This window comes from Temnothorax americanus, unplaced genomic scaffold, assembly GCF_048541705.1.
Source record: "Temnothorax americanus isolate GAGA-0224 unplaced genomic scaffold, ASM4854170v1 Scaffold1, whole genome shotgun sequence".
NCBI classification, from domain to species: Eukaryota; Metazoa; Arthropoda; class Insecta; order Hymenoptera; family Formicidae; genus Temnothorax; species Temnothorax americanus.
Window position 1 is genome coordinate 4,625,315 of NW_027509230.1, and position 17,389 is coordinate 4,642,703.

Below are 17,389 nucleotides of genomic sequence, written 5' to 3' on the forward strand. Positions count from 1 at the left end.
TATTAATTATACGAGATAATAAAACGATTTATTCTCTTTAAGGGATAATGACATGCCAGTCTCAAGCGTTCCAGTATTCCAATCTAATGTAGGTATCGCATCGTCACATTACTCTTTCCATGGCGCTCACGTGGACGGTATGCCATCGCCGTACATGAACGATCAAATCGGAAACGTGAGACCTTCGTGGTACGACCCATTTTCAGCTAGGTATATATTCAATTATTCTTACGTCACGCATTGTTATATCATTCTAGGATTTTGTTATATATGCGTTTATATTACATTACTATTTAATTTTTTTTTTAGTTTTCACTCAGCAAAAAATCACTGCCTTTTATTGGACATAGAACGTGCCGATCTGGAACTACAATGGATAATAAGTTCCGGTGGCTTTACCTCGCGTTTGGATAGAGTCTCGTATATACGACACTTCCTTCAACAGAGCTTAAAGATCTTGCTTGAGACTGATATCAAATTCTGCCAGGCGGAAAACGTTGAGCAACACTTTTGGAAAATTTTGTTTTACAATCTGATCGAAATGCTGCGAAAAGCGATGCCTAAAGAAAACTCGGAAGGACGGGAACGTTACAAGCAGATAATGTTAAATATCATTGACGAGGGTACCGTTTATCTGGAAAGTTTACTGACTACTCTCGAGACTACGTATCAGTTCAAATTAGACACGTTTTTTGCGTTGACGAGTCTACCTAAGGGTCTCGGACTCTTAGGACTGGCCTTAGTCAGTGCGCAAAAGATATTTTTATTTTTGGGAGACTTGGCGAGGTATAGGGAGCAAGCGAACGAAACGAGCAATTATGGAAAATCTAGGCAGTAAGTGTTTATAATACATAATTATGAATTACAGCAATAATTCTAAAGACTCGACATATTGGATTTAATTTTTTTTCTGTACAGGTGGTACTTGAAAGCACAACAAATTAATCCAAAAAATGGCAGACCTTATAATCAACTTGCCTTACTGGCGCATTATGCGGTACGCATTTACTACGTACATTTATTGTAGTGAATGTAATTTAATGCATATATATTTTTTTCATTATTTTTTCGCGTTTTCAGAGACGGAAATTAGATGCCGTGTATTATTACATGAGATCTCTTATGGCGTCCAATCCTTTCCATTCTGCCAGAGAAAGCCTGATAGGGCTCTTCGACGAAAACAGAAAAAAGGTAAGGGAACTTATGAAACGTATCGTTAAACCGTTTGTATCTGTACTAACGTTAATAATATTTTGATTTTCTTTTGCCGCCAGTATCTACATTATGTAAGTAAATTTTGATACTTGGTGTGAATTCTCTAGACGTTTATTCATCATTTATTTATTTAGGCTTTATCAAGGCTTTATTTACCTGTTAATTATTTTGCTGCTTGTCATATTAAATTTTCTATTTTACGTGTTTTTTGGAGCCTTGATGTTTCAATCCATCTGTGTACTTAGAATCTTTATATTCCATTAACTCTTGATGGCAACGGCGGCGAATTAATGCCTTTTGCAACTATTAAAACAGTAAATATCGTTCTTGCGTATATCTGCCGTTAGTTAAATACACTTCTGCATAGCTATTTTTTTTTGTAGTAATTGCTCATGCGAATTTAGCTTTAATAAATGATTAAGAACACTACACAGAAAAGAAACATGTACAGAATAGTTAATTAAGTGTAATATATACAAAGGTGGGCGGAACCACTCATCTTTTGGAGAAATTCACACAAGAACACAATATTTGCTAACGATATGCCTGATGCAGCATTTTTGAGACTGCCTGTTTGTAAGAGCCGATGTTCCTAAATTTCCAGAAATGCTTTGCTGTAAATCCATGTTAGAGACTTTTCTTATCTTCGCTAGAGCTCTGCACATTTCGTTAGCATGCACTTATCATAGACACGGGAATTTGTACAAATGAGGAATACAAATATTGTCCGATGGACACTCTTTGTATGACTAGCGGACTGTACAATGGGAGTTTCGTTACCATCGTCGTCTCTATTCCAATAATAAAATTTGTCAACGGTACTTAATAGAATTTGATAGAAAATATTATTTATTGAAAACTGCTAACTTTATTTATTTCATATATTACGATAAAATATATATATAGTTCGGTGATTAGATCACGAATTAAATTCCCGTCGAAGAATCTGTAAATTAGAGACTGATTTGGTCGCGGATCACCGTGCATAACGCCATGTAGTACTCGTAACTTCTACACTTGTACATACATGGCAACGATGTGCATATAACGACATTTGTAACATACACCGACAATTGTAAATGCTGATTTATATCATGCACCGCGTCTGATACACGATGCATCGTAAATGCATCAGGTATACACGGTAGAGGTACTTTATGAATAAACGAAATATTCTTAGTACGAGTCTATCGAACGTAAACGGAAGGAGGAAAGGGAGTCGAAGGAGCGGGCGAGGATGAAGGAAAAGGAAGGTGCAAACATCATCGGCGGCGGGCTGAGGAGAGAAACGTGGATTCATCCTGGCGACGGTAGGCGAGTGCGACGTACAACAAGCGCGGCCAATGAAGCGAGATTGTCCCACGCAAGCGACTTGGAGGAGTTATCGCAATTAACGAGTGTCGAGGTATCTATTTCCCTTTCGTATTTGCCTAATAGCTTTCAAAAGCCACGTCTTCTATAGTGTATATCTTTCGTATTCAGACGATAAAGTGCTACGTATCTACCAAGCAGATGCAAAATTCTTTTAAAGAGCTCTTGATTTCTTTTATTTTTTTAAATTAAAATTGACAAACATTAATGATACGTAGTATAATATATGTATATCTCGAGCAATATGCCTGATAACTACTATTGATATATTGTTGATATATTTTTGATAAAATTATTATTATTGATACATTTTTAATACGTCTGATGATAGAGACAATGTTTTATCTATCGCTTTAGAGTTTTGTATTTTTTTTTGTAGGTGAACAAGCGATTTGTGACTTCGTATCTTCATGTTCACGGAAAGCTCATCACCAAGATAGGGTGAGTGTTTTTCATTGATATTCTTGCATGTTTTTCGATAAGAGAAAAAAGGTTCGCTGGCGGTTGTACTACTTTGGTTATCTGAAGATTTGTTTATGGCTATCAAGCAAGTAGCTTGATGTTGCTGTCCAACTGCCCGATATTTGCATCTAGCGAATGCAGTTCGTACATAAATATGTCCATCCTGTATCTCACCGTTACATATCTCAACGGTGCGTACACTGCAAATTCTATCGAGCGGAACAAATCGCCATTTCATATTCTACTCGCATCTGCTGAAGATTGATCAAACTCGCGTATATATCTTTCGGTTGCCAGTTTCGTGTCATTGGAATAACATGTTTATATCCCTGTTTTCTTAGTCCGCATTTTCTTACAGAGTCATACGTTACAACAGTATTTTACGACTATAAATACAGCTTTTTTTTAATTTGCAAAAGTCGGGTCAAATCTGTGTAAAGCAGATGAATAAGAAACTTTATTTTATATACCTATAATATAAAATAAAATTTTTAAAAATTATAAAATGAATTAGCTATTATATATATATTAAATTAATAATTAATAATTAATAATTAATAATTAATATTAATAATAATAAAAAAGTAAATGAACGAATGCGTTTTTGATATACAATATTCGTCAAGTATATATGTCTCAGAGGATCCATTTACACTTTGTTTTTTTAATTTTGATTTTATGTACAACTTCAATAAACTTCGACAAAGATTATTTCGACTATTCTGATGAAATTCTACTCGTTGGATAAGAATTGGATAAACGAAGAGCTCTAAATCTAACGCGTTAAATCTTATGGCACTTTCAATAGAAAATTCAGAATTTGTAGTATTCCGACTATGTATTAGTATATTCCGACTATTAGCAACGTATCCTGAACAAAGTAAGGCGACCGCGCGAATAAATGAATTCCGTTCCTGTAATAAATAATCGGAACAACCCCGGTATCGCGATCGAGCCAGAAATGGCGAATCGCTAAAAAAATTCGAGGCTGTGCCTCGGCAAGTTTATAAATTATCGTCGATCTCGCCCGAACGGGATATTATTCGCGCCGTTAGAGCGTCGTGGAATTTAATCTAGACCGACTACTAATCCAGAAATATCGCACCGTGGAGTCTCCGGATCGCGTCCGGTCGGCCGGCGCAGAGCTCGATTAGCAGTTTTCAAGGAGAAAAATAAATTGGGGTGGGATATACGCACATTAATAATGGTATTAATCGCGTCTCGCCAACATATAACGAGTGAAAAACGAGTCCACGTTGTTTTCTTAAGTATCAGGATGGATGTGTCCGGAGATATGTATATATGTCTGTACATATATTTCTTGAAAAGATCCTCAGATATTCTTAGTTTTTTTTTTCAATGTAATGCATCTATCGTGAATTCTTTATCGATTTTTTTGTCGATATTTTACTCTCGACGTCTTATATTTTTTGCCGTGTAATACTAATTCGTAAAAGAATTTCTTTTGATATTGGTGTATTTTTTAAATATTTATCATATTTCCTTCTTTTATTCGGCGCAATTTTCTGGATTTGAACTTTTTTTTGAAACTTATTTTTAAAATTATGAAGTATTAACGTTTATTATTCACCTAAATATTCTTTTTACGTTATTGGTGTACTAATAATATCAGATCTTGTTTTTTGTCTCGAAAATTAAAATTAAAATTAAAATTAAAATTAGTCTCATTATGTAGTCGATCGCAACGAGATTTCTCGAGAAAAGTCGGAGTACCGCCTGACGCGCGCTGTAGAGAAAGAATGTTGCATATTTTGTTTAAAAATATATACAAATGAATGCGCGCGCGATTATTCGTCCATTCGATCGTTGCCGAATGCCGGTACCTACTCGGCCCTGTACCCGCGCGCATCGTTTTCGCGATGACCCCACGGAGAAACCCCGTCGAGCACGGACCAACCGCGGGCATGTACGTACGCGGCTTTACGGTATGTAGCTTCGTGTTTTCTTGCGCGTCGGTAAAAATGTTAATTGACAATTGCGTGGCGCCACCACCGACCGCAGCGACGGCGGGGGAGGGTGGGCGGAGGGAGGAATGTCCTCGGTCGCGCGTCGTGACCTTGCGAGTACTGCACCTTGCGCGGATACCCCGCGACCACCGCCGTCGAGTACCGCGTTCCCTCGACGATAACTCATCCGGCGACGAAATTGCTCCCGCGAATTTTCGTCTCTCGTAAATTCTCGGTTTACCCCCCCCCTCGAGTCGGGGAGTGGAGAGCATAATGGCGATCTGGTTCCGCGATTTCGAATTCGAAAAAGGAGCAAGTACGTCGGAGGGTTGAGAGACGAGGACGTGGAGCGCGCAGGAGGAGCGGAAGGAAAAGAAGGTATGGAACGTTACTCTCCGATACTCTATCTTTTTCTCTCTATGTATATGTATATATGCGCCACTAGAGCTACGTGGAACGCGCGCTCTAACGCGGTCTATAATTGGAATCGGTACCGAACCGGTGCCATTGGTTAGGGGCTTGTTAACGACACGGTACGTGCGTGGCATATAGGCACACGTACAGATCGCGGATGGCGGATGGGTGGATGGTAAGCGGATGGCTCTGAGGGAGGGTAAAACTCTCTCTAGAGGGACCGGGGAAGAGAGGGAGGAAAGATGGGAGACCGGAGTCGGACTCGCGTAGCATAGTTGGCTTACGGTGTTGCTGGCCGCTGTTCCCGCTGCCGTAATGGATTTGGCTCATTACTCGGCTGTAGGAGCACCACGGTGCACGTCCGGCCCTACCGAGTTATGCCCAAGGTTGCCCTCGCGCAACGCGCAACACGGCCCGTCGCGAACCATTTCCTCTCCATCCGTGGTACCGCGCCTTTCGCCCGCCACCGAACCCTTTCCTTTCACGAGCCCTTTTCCGCTGAGTAAAGAATCCGAGATTTTTTCACGATTTTTCTACTAGGTCCAAGAAATTACGTTTTTAATATGCATAATTTTTATTAATCGAGATAGTCGCTATTGGCTTTGATAAGTCTTTTTCGCATTTAGACAGCAATTTTTCAACCCCATTTTGTACAAAAACGCACCCCGATCGCAAAATTATTTTAAGGACGAAACTTGATAAAAATATAAACATGACTATGGATCAGGAATTTCCGATTTCAATTTCTGTATGGATCATTATGACGAGCATATCACTAGTAATGGATAACGAAATTTGAGCAAACTGATTTATGATAATTTAACATTATTTCTTTGTGCCATTTTAATAACTTCTTTTTCTTGAATTCCACTTTTTTCCCTTAAATTTAAAAATTACTTTTTTAAACTTGAAAAAATACGAATATATTGAAAACGGCGACAAGCTTGGGGAATACATTAAAATAGAAACTAGATTACTGGATACTATTTATGTTAGGAATGCACATTAATTAAATAGTACTTCCTGCTAATATTTCGACTTTATATGCTCAAATTCTAATTACGTTCTTTTCTAATTATACACATATTATATATGTCTGTACGTCACAAGTAACAAGAAATATGATGAGTATGGCAGCGGCGAAAGAGTCGAACATACCTTCAGAGCGCAAGTGCGCTCTACCAACGCTACGTTACGCTTGTTTCTGATAGCCGACAGTCTCGAGCAATACCTGTAAAGCGGACAAATCGCTTATCGTCGATTAATACAGCAGTCCGACGGATTAAATCGCTTTTAACGTCGCCGTATGATCCAGCTTCGGGTTTCTGCTCTCGACGAGGATCGCGAGCACCGCGCGCCACGAGGCGGTAATTAAACCTATAAATTGGCAGCGTGAAGGAAGAAGGCAGGAATCGTTTCATAACACTCGTAAGGCAAGAGAAGTGGTCGCCGGCCGGCCGGCCGGCCGGCGCTTCCACCGGTGGGTAGTGGTATAGATGGGCAAGGTAGGTTTTCTCCGTGGTCCACAGTGGTGCTTTCCGTGACGGGATGGGAGAGGAGGTAGAGAAAGGGGGTGGGGTGGAGGGGGAGAGGGAGATCAGCGTGAGACGCGCATACACACCCAGAAACTTAAGTAGTGCGAGTAAGTAAAGCTACGAGGCTGTAAGGCTCCGAGCCCCGGCTGGTAACACACGTGGGTTTCCGATGGTCGTTTACCCGCGGCCCTGCGAGTGACGACCCCGCCCGCTTCAAGGGCACCCTCCTCGTCGGATACCGCAGCCTCGCGGACCAGAACCCGACTCTTACACCCGGCTATCTTCCTCGGCGGCGTGCATTGCGGACCGCACGTACGCCGTACGCATCGCGTGTCCATCGCGACCATCTGGGATTCCATCCGTTTGTTCCGATCGCCCTCCCCCGATGGTCGTCCTTTTTCGAGTCCCCCGGAGAAATTTCGTTCGATTTCCGGCTCGTCGACACGATAAGTTACGTGACGACGTGCACGGAAGCTCGACCGAGGCTTTTCACAAATCAATTTATATATCGTGTCTTTTTGCGATATATAAATTCGAATCTGTCTAACGAGAATTAATTTTTGCCTTGTGCCTCCAGTGGCAGATCTCTTCGAAATCTTCCAAATACAATCTACGTTGTTATTCGTAAATATCGCGTAAATTTTATTCACTTAAGTCTCGATGATTACTGGTATTAAAAAATTGACTAAAAATATGAATACATTTGCAAACTAAAATATTAATTTAATAACGATAAAATTTAATTACATATATTTTGAAATTTATGCCAATATTTTTCAAGTCTTTCGAATTATACCAGTCTACTCTTTCGTTTATAATGTGCAGACCAGTACGAAAGTCATAAAGGGGAGGAAGAATTTTCTTGCGATTTCGCAACCGTTATACGAAACGAAAATATTATCTTTGAACCATCTCGTTTCTCGCATCGCGCCTCGTATACTCAATGCATTTGCATATCTTCCAAATTTTTGTTTGCTCGTTTTACGATATGTTTCGCGCGAGAGTGGAGAATCCGTGGTAATCGATGATTAAACGATGTTCACTCTCGGAGCGTTAAAGCGTTGGGGGGAAGTGGGAACACGCGTAACGTTCATGGCGCATTCGGTTTACGAAGAGATAGCGGGTATAGTATCAGGCTCTGTCATCGACACTCTCGGGCTAATGGCTCATTATGCCGTCGCTTATGTGTCTTTGCATTGCTGGCAAGGACGATCAGATTATATGATACATTTCGTCGGGCAAAGTTCCTTCGTGGCCATTTACCTTCGAACCATCGAGTCTGCCGGTTCGAGCTGTGAAACAACAGAGATAAAACAACTTTTAAGAGACGTGCGAGATATTTGAAGATTGGGATAAACGACAATATATATGTAAAAATATGGCAAAAGTTAGTTTTTAAAACGGTTTCTTGACTGAACTGTTTTTACCTTGCGAAGAAAAATGTAAAAAAAGAAGCGATGAAAGCAAGATTTTTAATCAACATTTTAGATTGCTTTAAGTAATTTAAAAGCTTTTAGTAATATAATTATTATACTTAAAGATCGTTATAATAATTATATATAATTGAAAATGATGGAAAATGCTACATTTCTAATTTAAAGCGATAAGATATCTAATTTAAATGTCCTCTTTTTATTATTCTTAAGAAACGTACGCACCCAAGTTTAATTGGCTTTTTATTTTTATTTTTCGATCACATGAGAACGTAGAGTAAATACGTGACAGCATTGGGGAGTAAGCGTAATAAATCTTATCTGTTTATTACGAAGTAGATACAACAGGAAAGAAAAGTCTGTGACGATATATGAAAAACGTCCTTGACACTTATACCGTCTTGCCCGATTGCAGGCTACAATTTATGTCGCCGTGCATTTCCTCTCAACAGTGCTTAATCAGAGCAGTCCGCGCGTCGTTCGTGTCATGTGCCGTATCATTACTTATAATTAATTTCCGAAGAGTAAAATGCGCGACGTCGGTATCCCGTTTGTGGAGCGACGACTTTACGTTCGAGCGAAACTTTAGACGATATTATTGCCGGTCAATAAATAATGATAATTACACTAATGACAATGATTACGACGGCAACGTATTGGTCGTAATCATATTTGATACGCGTTCGGCGATGATGCATCGTCGTCGGCGATTGAGTCATTTAGATTTTATAATCTAGATAAAACCCAATAACCCAGGATTACATTTCTATTACGGGCGATCGGTCGGAGATCCCGAATACCGCGACGCGATCGTATCCTGACCGGAATGTCGCGCCGGATCGATTAATTATGTATAATCGCGCGACCGCCGATGAAAAATCGAAGGAATTTCGTTACCCCGAAGGTATCTATATATTTATCCGCGCTGCGTATTTTGCGGTACGATTTATTATCTATCCGACATTTATTTATAGCTGCGGCTAAATTAATTTTCGCGGTTGGTACAACCTGTACTACTCACGAATACCTCGTACGCACAGAGTTACGCGCTATTTCGTTCGGATTTGCATTTTCTTGCAAAACTGCTGAGATTTTTGCCAAATTTTTGCCTTGCCATGAACGTTTCTGCCGGTTTCTTCGGGGAAAACGACATTTACTATACTTAACAAATTTATTTTAAAAATATCTCGCAAATATATTTTTGATTATTAAATGAAGCGCGTTTTATATCGGTAATCAATGTAACGAAGAGTAAATTTTATATTAGATGAAACTGCCATCTATTAGGTTGGCCGTCCGTGCGGTTTTTTATACTTATAAATGTTACTTGTAAATAACCGCACGGACTTATTGGCCAACCTAATATATACATATATACACAATTTGATTAGTTTGACTAATTAATTTTTACACATATAATTTGTCAATCAAATGTAAAATAACTGTCTCTGAAGAGATTAGTCGCGCGACGTGATTATTTCTCGATCGAAGCGACAAAATTGGCTGCGCCATCGCAAAAGGAGTGAGTTCGATGCGGGAGATAGCGCGATTGAGATTGAGCGGGAGTGGGAATGAAAGGCGAAGAAGAAGAAGAAGAAGAAGAAGACGATGAAGAAAAAGAAGAAGAAGAAGGAGAAGAGTCGGAAACTTAATGCTCGTGGTACCGCATCGCCGCCGCGTCGCTGTATCGAGGCGAGGAATGATTATGGTGGCCGGCCCACGCAATCCGCGGGTCATGGACCATGATCTATGGTACACGGTGGAATGCCCCGTTATGCGTTAAAGTGCAAACTTGTTAGTCATAGAGCCTGTCCGTCGATGTCGATGGGACAACTCGGGCTGCCGAGAGGGCTCCTTAATGTCGGCGTTGCATATTATGTATCAGCTCGTAGCATAGGGTGTGCAACATAGGGCCTTGTACAGGATAGATAGATGCCGACAGTTTGGTTTAACTGAGTCTATCATAGCTCAGCGATTCGTTATCTTGTTTAGACGAGGAAAATAAATCTACTTAATCAAACGTAGCGACATTCAATTGGTTCTTAAACGAACTTAAGTGAAGGATCCTTGTGTCTTCCTATGTGTGGTCATGATCATGATCCATTTCCAGATAATTCTAGTTCATAGGAATACTGAGAGATATCTGTAAAGACATATATAGTATTAATTAGCTTTTTGAATTATTACATTATTAATAGTATTTATTAATATTATTTATTGAATTATTTATATTAGTTTTTATGTTTTGGCTCGTGCGATATTAATTGATTTTCCCACGTCTTACTTCTCACATAAATCAAATATTTTTTTCTTTGAATCTTTTCAAAAAAGTGAAGGTATTTTTGCAATGTAATCCTTTTGTTGTAATTTTGTTCAGGATAATCGACTTTTCGAGATGCAGGAATTGAAAAAGTCATCTTGCAACGCTTGCTATTAATGCTTTAACGTAGCATAGAGATTTCAATGCCGCGCTGCATCGACAACGGCAGTGAGCGTGAAGGCGACGATAGCGCTTATCTCTCACGCGTGATAGCAGTCACTTTGCTAATATAGCAGACTTAATAAGCGCACGCGAGAATCCTTCTCTAGCGTGTGATAGTCGTGTTTTTAGCATTTATCAAAAAATTGTAAAGTTAATCGACCAACGTCGCTACTTCGGAACTTTCACTGGTCGATATTTCGATCGATCCGCCCTAAGATTATTATTGTTGTCTACGATCGATCGGTCGCAGATACGACTCTTAGTTACCGTGCATTATTCCGAACGAGGTTGTTCGATCTCTGCCGCGAGAGAGTTGTAAAGCGCGGACAAGATAAAGAAATCGATGATCACGGAGTTACGATCAGATCCGATACCATAATGTATCTGGCTAAGTGGTATTAACGCTATAAAGATTTACGATTATGCTTGAGTAATATGAAAATTATTAGTTACTCGCGTCCGTCCATCTTTGTGTCAGCAGCGTCGACATGTCGACGTTGTGTTAAATTTAATTTATGTTGGAACGATTATACACATTATTTTTTTCGCGTGCTAAATTCTTGACATAGAAAAAGTTTCGATATGTGTCACAATAAAGATATGATTTATATATAGTTTTATATATATATATATATATATATATATATATATATATAAATATATGTATAGTTTTCTATAGTAACGTTAAAAGTTTTGTTTGTGTAGTACACAACTTCAATTTTTTCAAAAAATTAAAAAAAGTTTCGGGTTATTTATATTTATATATAGAAGCAGCTCGTAAAATATCTTAATGTTACTTTTAATTCATAGATTTCATTCTGAGAGCATTTATACAAATTATCATTTAATATTAATGAACTTAAAGTAACGTCGCAATGGTTGAATATGCATATCGCAGTTGAATCTGAAATTAAATAAAGTAGTCCGAGCCATTCAAAGCGAAGAGGGAAAGCAGGTAATTCCAGTTTCTCGTAACTTCGAGAAAATATTCGATGCAAATTTGTGTCTCGTATTTTAATTCCCCTTGATGAAGCTTAAATACGAAAAATTCTAATATATATCAAACATAGTGTTGTTTGTTAGTAGATCGTTTTAAATTACGATAACGAGGTCGTACCTTCGAGCGCTGCCAAAAACTGGCGTGCTTGGCGCAGAATTGCACCTCGCTTCGTCACGTTTTACTCTCTTGTTCGGGGCTGCGGCATCGTCGGCATCAGTAATGGCGCGAATAAATACGGACGATTATACCACGCGATGTGGGATGGTAGCAGCGTATACCAACTTGATTTCAGTCGGCGGCTAACGGTCTTTTTCGACCGATCGAACAACGAAGCGGGCAAACGAGCGTGTGAGTGTGCGCCTTGATTCGCGCCGCTGGCGCTGGCCGCGCTTAGAGGTGTCCGATTTCAGCAGCCGCGTTTATCGCTCGCGGCGTGTGTAGACGCGATGGGAATAGTGGCCTCTTCGGCATTCTCTCTCTACCCTCGGCAGAAACATCGGGGTTTACAATCGAGGACCATCAGCGACTGTCGTGTCCCCGTAGAGTCCGATGTTTCGCCTCTTCGCGGCCGAGGGAAGCGATCCGGGTGATTCATTACGCGGTGAAGCCACGGGAGCCGAAGGGGTTAAGCGATTACTTGGCATTCTTCGGAGTTTAATCGAGAGTACGTAATAACGGTACGTTGGCATAGAAGTTGGAACGGCGCGACTTGCCGCGAGAGATCTCTCTTTCTCTCGTCTTCTTTTTTCCTATCTGGCGAAGTGGCACGTTCTCGGTTAACCCATTCATTCAGCCTATTGAAAGATACACTAGCTTATTGGAATCGGTCTCGTGAAATACAATGATTCGAAAATCGATCGTGATTTCTGAAAAATTTTGAAAGTTATTTAGATGCAAATTATCCACCGATTAATTTCTCAACGGTAAAATTTAACGAATGCGTTAATCATTTTTTGTAGTTCCTCTAGCAAGACAATTGTAAGTTTCTTTAGAATATTTGGAAAGAGTAAACAGAAGTAAAGAACGGAGAAATAACAGATATTATATAGAATTGTATAGCATATAATTTTTGTACGTTCTAAAAATTGAGGTATTACATATAAATAATGTTGATGTAGAATGTAGATAATGTGTTGTGTGTGTGTGTGTGTGTGTGTGTGTATGCGATGAGATATGGATTAAAAAATTTAGAGATTTAATTTAATTTTTAATTAAGTCTAGAGATTTAATTTTCAAATTAACACTCAGCGCTAATTGTATTATAATACTGACATTCAGATAGATACGAAGAAAAATTTTATACACAATTTTATTCTGCTAACGGCGTATTGTTAATTATGTATGTATGGTTACTTCGATATGATAGTATCATCACTGGAAGGAACGTAGCACCGTAAAATAAGACATCATCGTTTTCAGAACCTTTAGAAAATAAAAATTCGATATTATGTAATTTTTTTATAATGTTTTCGGGATATATATATTCGAAATTACTTGAGACATTCTGCAGTTTTTAAAAATCGATAATATAAAAATGATTATTCAATTTTTACTTACCGCACCGAAGCTTTCGATTGATAAAGTTACGATTTTACCGGCAGTTATTCTGCACGGCGTTATAGTTCTAGTCATAATTAAAAGGAAAAGCCTTTGACATCTCTTCGAAGTATAGTACCAGTTTCCTCTGCAGCTATATAACGCAGAATAAAGTTTGTGTATATAATTTTAGATACAACTAGCGATAAGAAAGAAGAAACTTGCATCCTTACATGGATTCGCATGGAACAATACTGTAATCTAACAGAAACTGTGCCTGCCAGAATTGTAGAAAGATATGAACAAGTTGCGCAATATAAATAGCCATAGGCGCTGCTGCGTCTCTAACACCTTTGTTTAAATTCATCACCATCTGAAACACGATTTTAATTCCTTTCAAAAAAACTTTTAAACTGAATCTCTGATTTTTTCGATTAGGTGCGAGCATACCTGACATTCTGAAAATTATGCATTTGTTATTGAAAGTACAATTATTATTATTCTTGTGAAATAGGATAAATTTGGATGAGATGACCTTAGAGGAGAGATGGCCCATTCGATACTAGCTGCAATGGCTAGCTAGAATAGCTAGGTTGAGAGAACATGGGCCTGATGGGCCGTTTCTTCTCTATGGCCATTTCACCCGAGTTTATCCTATTAATTGTAATCGAGTTACGACATTTTTTATTCAGTGGTAAAATATAATGATATAGAGATTGATGCATACCTGTATACCGGTCATACTTCCACCGATCATATTTAGATTAACGCTGATCAGAAATATTTTTGTAAACGTAGACTCGATTAGTTCCGCGAATCTACAAAATTGCGAATCTGAGCACAGATACAAACAAGCATAGAAATATCGATATCGATTTGCATTTTCGTTAATACGCACTCTATTGTTTGCAGATGTCTACGTAAGCAACTCAATGCCGTCTTGTAATCACTGTCTTCTCTCTTGTTTAGCGTCAGACGAAAATTAGCGTCATTATTTTTACCAATTTCCTCTAGCACGTGTCTGGAAGCGCACCAAAATGTTGGTGCAAAAAAATAATACTCTTATCGTAATTTTTAATTGTTAGCTCTGGATCCTGATATTTTTACCCAATAATGGAGAACATCCCACAAGCATGCTGGATCAATGTGCAATATAAAGAGTCAACCGCGATTGTACTAAACACGTGAGCGAATACGGCTAGGTAACAGTGAATCGTTATTGGATAGAAGTATCGACCTATGTCCACACCGTACTCGACGCGAAACGGCAACTTCGATATAGACGTCTTTGTAGAATTCGCGACATCGGTTTCTAAGAGCGTCAAGATGACTGGCTTGACCAAGTAAAAAACTTGTGTCATATGCATGAAAACTAGAAAATATGATATGTATCAGCAAGTTCTTTCCATACACTTTTATCGTCTTTTGAAATTCTTGCACGGTTTAAAAACATTTGTTTTGAATAAACAAGTGCATCTTTTTTATAATAATTATATATTGTATGCAAATTTTACGATTTGAAAAGTATAAATAATTGAAAAATTTAAGAAATTACGGAAGTAATAAAAATGCGCCATTATATATATATATATATATATAGACGCCACAATTGTGTGTACACACATTTTAAAAAGTACACCTACATGTTTTCTATGATACATACATACGTACCTGCATAAGACGTCGTTAAATATTGTCCGTATTCGGTGTGGCGTTGCAGAATAGATTTTTCTGTATCTGTATTCAATGACAACCAATCCTCCTCTATTGTCTTAAGACAAGACTTTATCTATATAAATATACGCTTATATACGTTTTTCATTGAATTAACTATTTAGAGAAGAAACAGCTCGATCACGTAACGCAAACGAAATTGAACTTGCTAGTATTATTACTCACATTTTTGTTAAACATTATGCTCGCTATTTTATAGCTGAATATTATACTGATCATCGCTGCTGTTACACTCTCTATCATATTAGTGATATCTTTGGCAACTATCACGTACAGTAACTATTTTGGAATCAATATTGTGTGTGGAACATATCAATACGTCAAAGTTTTTATTGGAGAAAAAAAAACCACTAAGAACCCATTCGTTTGCGATGACATAAATAATTTACAGTGAATTGTTTTCTCGGTAAGCGTTAATCTCAAAATTTACCTGAGGTATCAGAATACTACTGCAGAATATAAACGTCGGTATAAAGCGTATGTATCTGACGCCAAGTCTACTGTACGGCCATATACCCGATATAGTCATATAAGTTCTAAGGATAAGATAGTACCGACTTTTCCAAATGTCTTTCTTGTCAGTCATTTTGCGGGACACTAATATTACAGAGCCATCAACAATTCCTTATGGACAATTCCTTATGGACGTTTGTCCGTACGGTGAATTACGGAAACTTATTATTGATTCCTTCTGACACAGCAAAATAGTATGGTAATTGCGGTTGGAAGTAAGTGCGCAATTATTTGCGAGTGTAAACCTTTTTCCTTTTGCGTTTATAAAGTCCTTTTATCATTTCTCTTTGAAGATCGAATTAGTTTTACTTTCCCGTAACCGTATACTGTGTAATATCCATCAAACCATTTTTCAAGTGAGACGTGCGACGAGCGCATCGAACGGTCTTGGTCATTTTATTTTTGAAAGAGAATTTATACTTCTTTTAAATAATCGGAGACTAGAAATAGAAATAGTGACTGTGTGTGTGTGAGAATCAGAATTTATAAAATCCAAGAGTTCAAATTTTATAAAATGTCGGATATAAATGAAGTTGATTCGAGGACAAAAATGTAAAATGTGGATTCTAAAATTCTTATAAGTATCAAAAATAAACTCGGCAAGAAAGAGGTAAAAAAAGAAACTTTATATGTAGAATTATATTGTACTGAAAGATATTCTGTATGGCATTATTAGTTGTAATCAACGGTATCAAGATGATTATTAGAAAAAATATTATAAATGATATGTTTAAATAAATTCTCTCTGAGATAAATGATTAAAGTTATAAAAACAGTTCAATTAAAATTTCTACATTTTTAAAAACATTTTTGGCGTGAAATGATAACATTAGAAGTAGTTATTTGATTTCTTCCATATTTAGAAATTTCTACTTTTAAAGCTGGAAAATGTTAAGTAGGACATAATGGGAGGAGTTGAGAAGGATTGAAAGGAGGTTGCATCACGAATATTCCGAATTACAAACTCGGCGCGGCGCGGGTGAGATATCAAGTGAGACGTTACACAGATTTAATACATTGTGTGTGTATACATATACAATATATATAAATGTAGACGGGGTACGCCACGCGGAAAGAGGCTGTGGGAAAGATAGTGTCCGCTATGCGAGGTCTCCCGTTGCCGTGTTTAATACGAGGATGCCCCCTCGGCGGCTCTAGACCTCGTGGCCACCTTCGTCCTCCTTTATCACCGGTCTCGGATTAGCCGCCGACGTGGGTCGCTGATTCACCGATTTCGATCTAAACTCGATTACTTAGAGCCAAGATCGATTGAAGAGACATTTACGTGGGTGCTCACCCTTTCCGTGCCGTTAATCGTCTCCATTGTGCGTGTATAATTTCCGAAGGTGGAGGAAAATGGATAGTATTTTGAATTGCTTGTTACTCAAGAGCTATTGATATTTCAGTGCATTGATCGAAAATGATTGAGTGGTTTTCATAATGATCAAAGAGAGTGTACTTATGAATTTTGCACCATTCTAAAAATACTCTGTATAGATCAAAATTTCAATTATTAAAATGTTTAAAATTTTAACGGATATGAAAAGTGATATCGAGTTGTTATGTTTAACTATACATAATTACACGCAAATCTTTATCACTTAAAGCGAGCAAAAATTGTTCGTTAACTATCTAAAATTGTCGCCATCTGATTCCTTATATTAAATATATATCGTTATTTAACGATAAAAATAGGTTAAGTAAATTAGTTAAATTTCAATTCATTC

General features: G+C 38.1%; 2 protein-coding genes across 4 annotated transcripts in view; one reads left to right on the forward strand and one right to left on the reverse strand.

The window, feature by feature from the left end:
* LOC143898551 (telomerase-binding protein EST1A) overlaps positions 1-17,389 on the forward strand; it is an 87,139-nt gene that overhangs the window by 4,702 nt on the left and 65,048 nt on the right. For all 3 annotated transcript variants that reach the window (XM_077408124.1, XM_077408118.1, XM_077408131.1), the window contains 6 exons: positions 43-210; positions 310-834; positions 919-997; positions 1,081-1,191; positions 2,396-2,620; positions 2,966-3,027. In XM_077408124.1, the coding sequence (XP_077264250.1) occupies positions 43-210; positions 310-834; positions 919-997; positions 1,081-1,191; positions 2,396-2,620; positions 2,966-3,027 (1,170 nt within the window). The remainder of the gene's footprint in view (positions 1-42; positions 211-309; positions 835-918; positions 998-1,080; positions 1,192-2,395; positions 2,621-2,965; positions 3,028-17,389) is intronic.
* LOC143893156 (uncharacterized) lies at positions 13,030-16,301 on the reverse strand. The gene is made up of 9 exons (XM_077398200.1): positions 15,580-16,301; positions 15,315-15,428; positions 15,087-15,204; positions 14,523-14,787; positions 14,314-14,436; positions 14,143-14,233; positions 13,649-13,788; positions 13,437-13,569; positions 13,030-13,301 (listed from the first exon to the last, which is right to left on the reverse strand). Exons 1-9 carry the CDS (start codon positions 15,733-15,735, stop codon positions 13,251-13,253), a joined length of 1,191 nt encoding a protein of 396 aa, XP_077254326.1. The 5' UTR covers positions 15,736-16,301; the 3' UTR covers positions 13,030-13,250.

Excerpts from the sequence above, each read along its gene's own strand:
- LOC143893156 (XM_077398200.1), bottom strand. The coding sequence starts at position 15,735 with ATGACTGACAAGAAAGACATTTGGAAAAGTCGGTACTATCTTATCCTT. Across the intron at positions 14,234-14,313 it reads AGACATCTGCAAACAATAGA|ATTCGCGGAACTAATCGAGT; the intron begins GTGCGTATTAAC and ends GCAATTTTGTAG. Across the intron at positions 13,570-13,648 it reads ATTGTTCCATGCGAATCCAT|CTGCAGAGGAAACTGGTACT; the intron begins GTAAGGATGCAA and ends TGCGTTATATAG.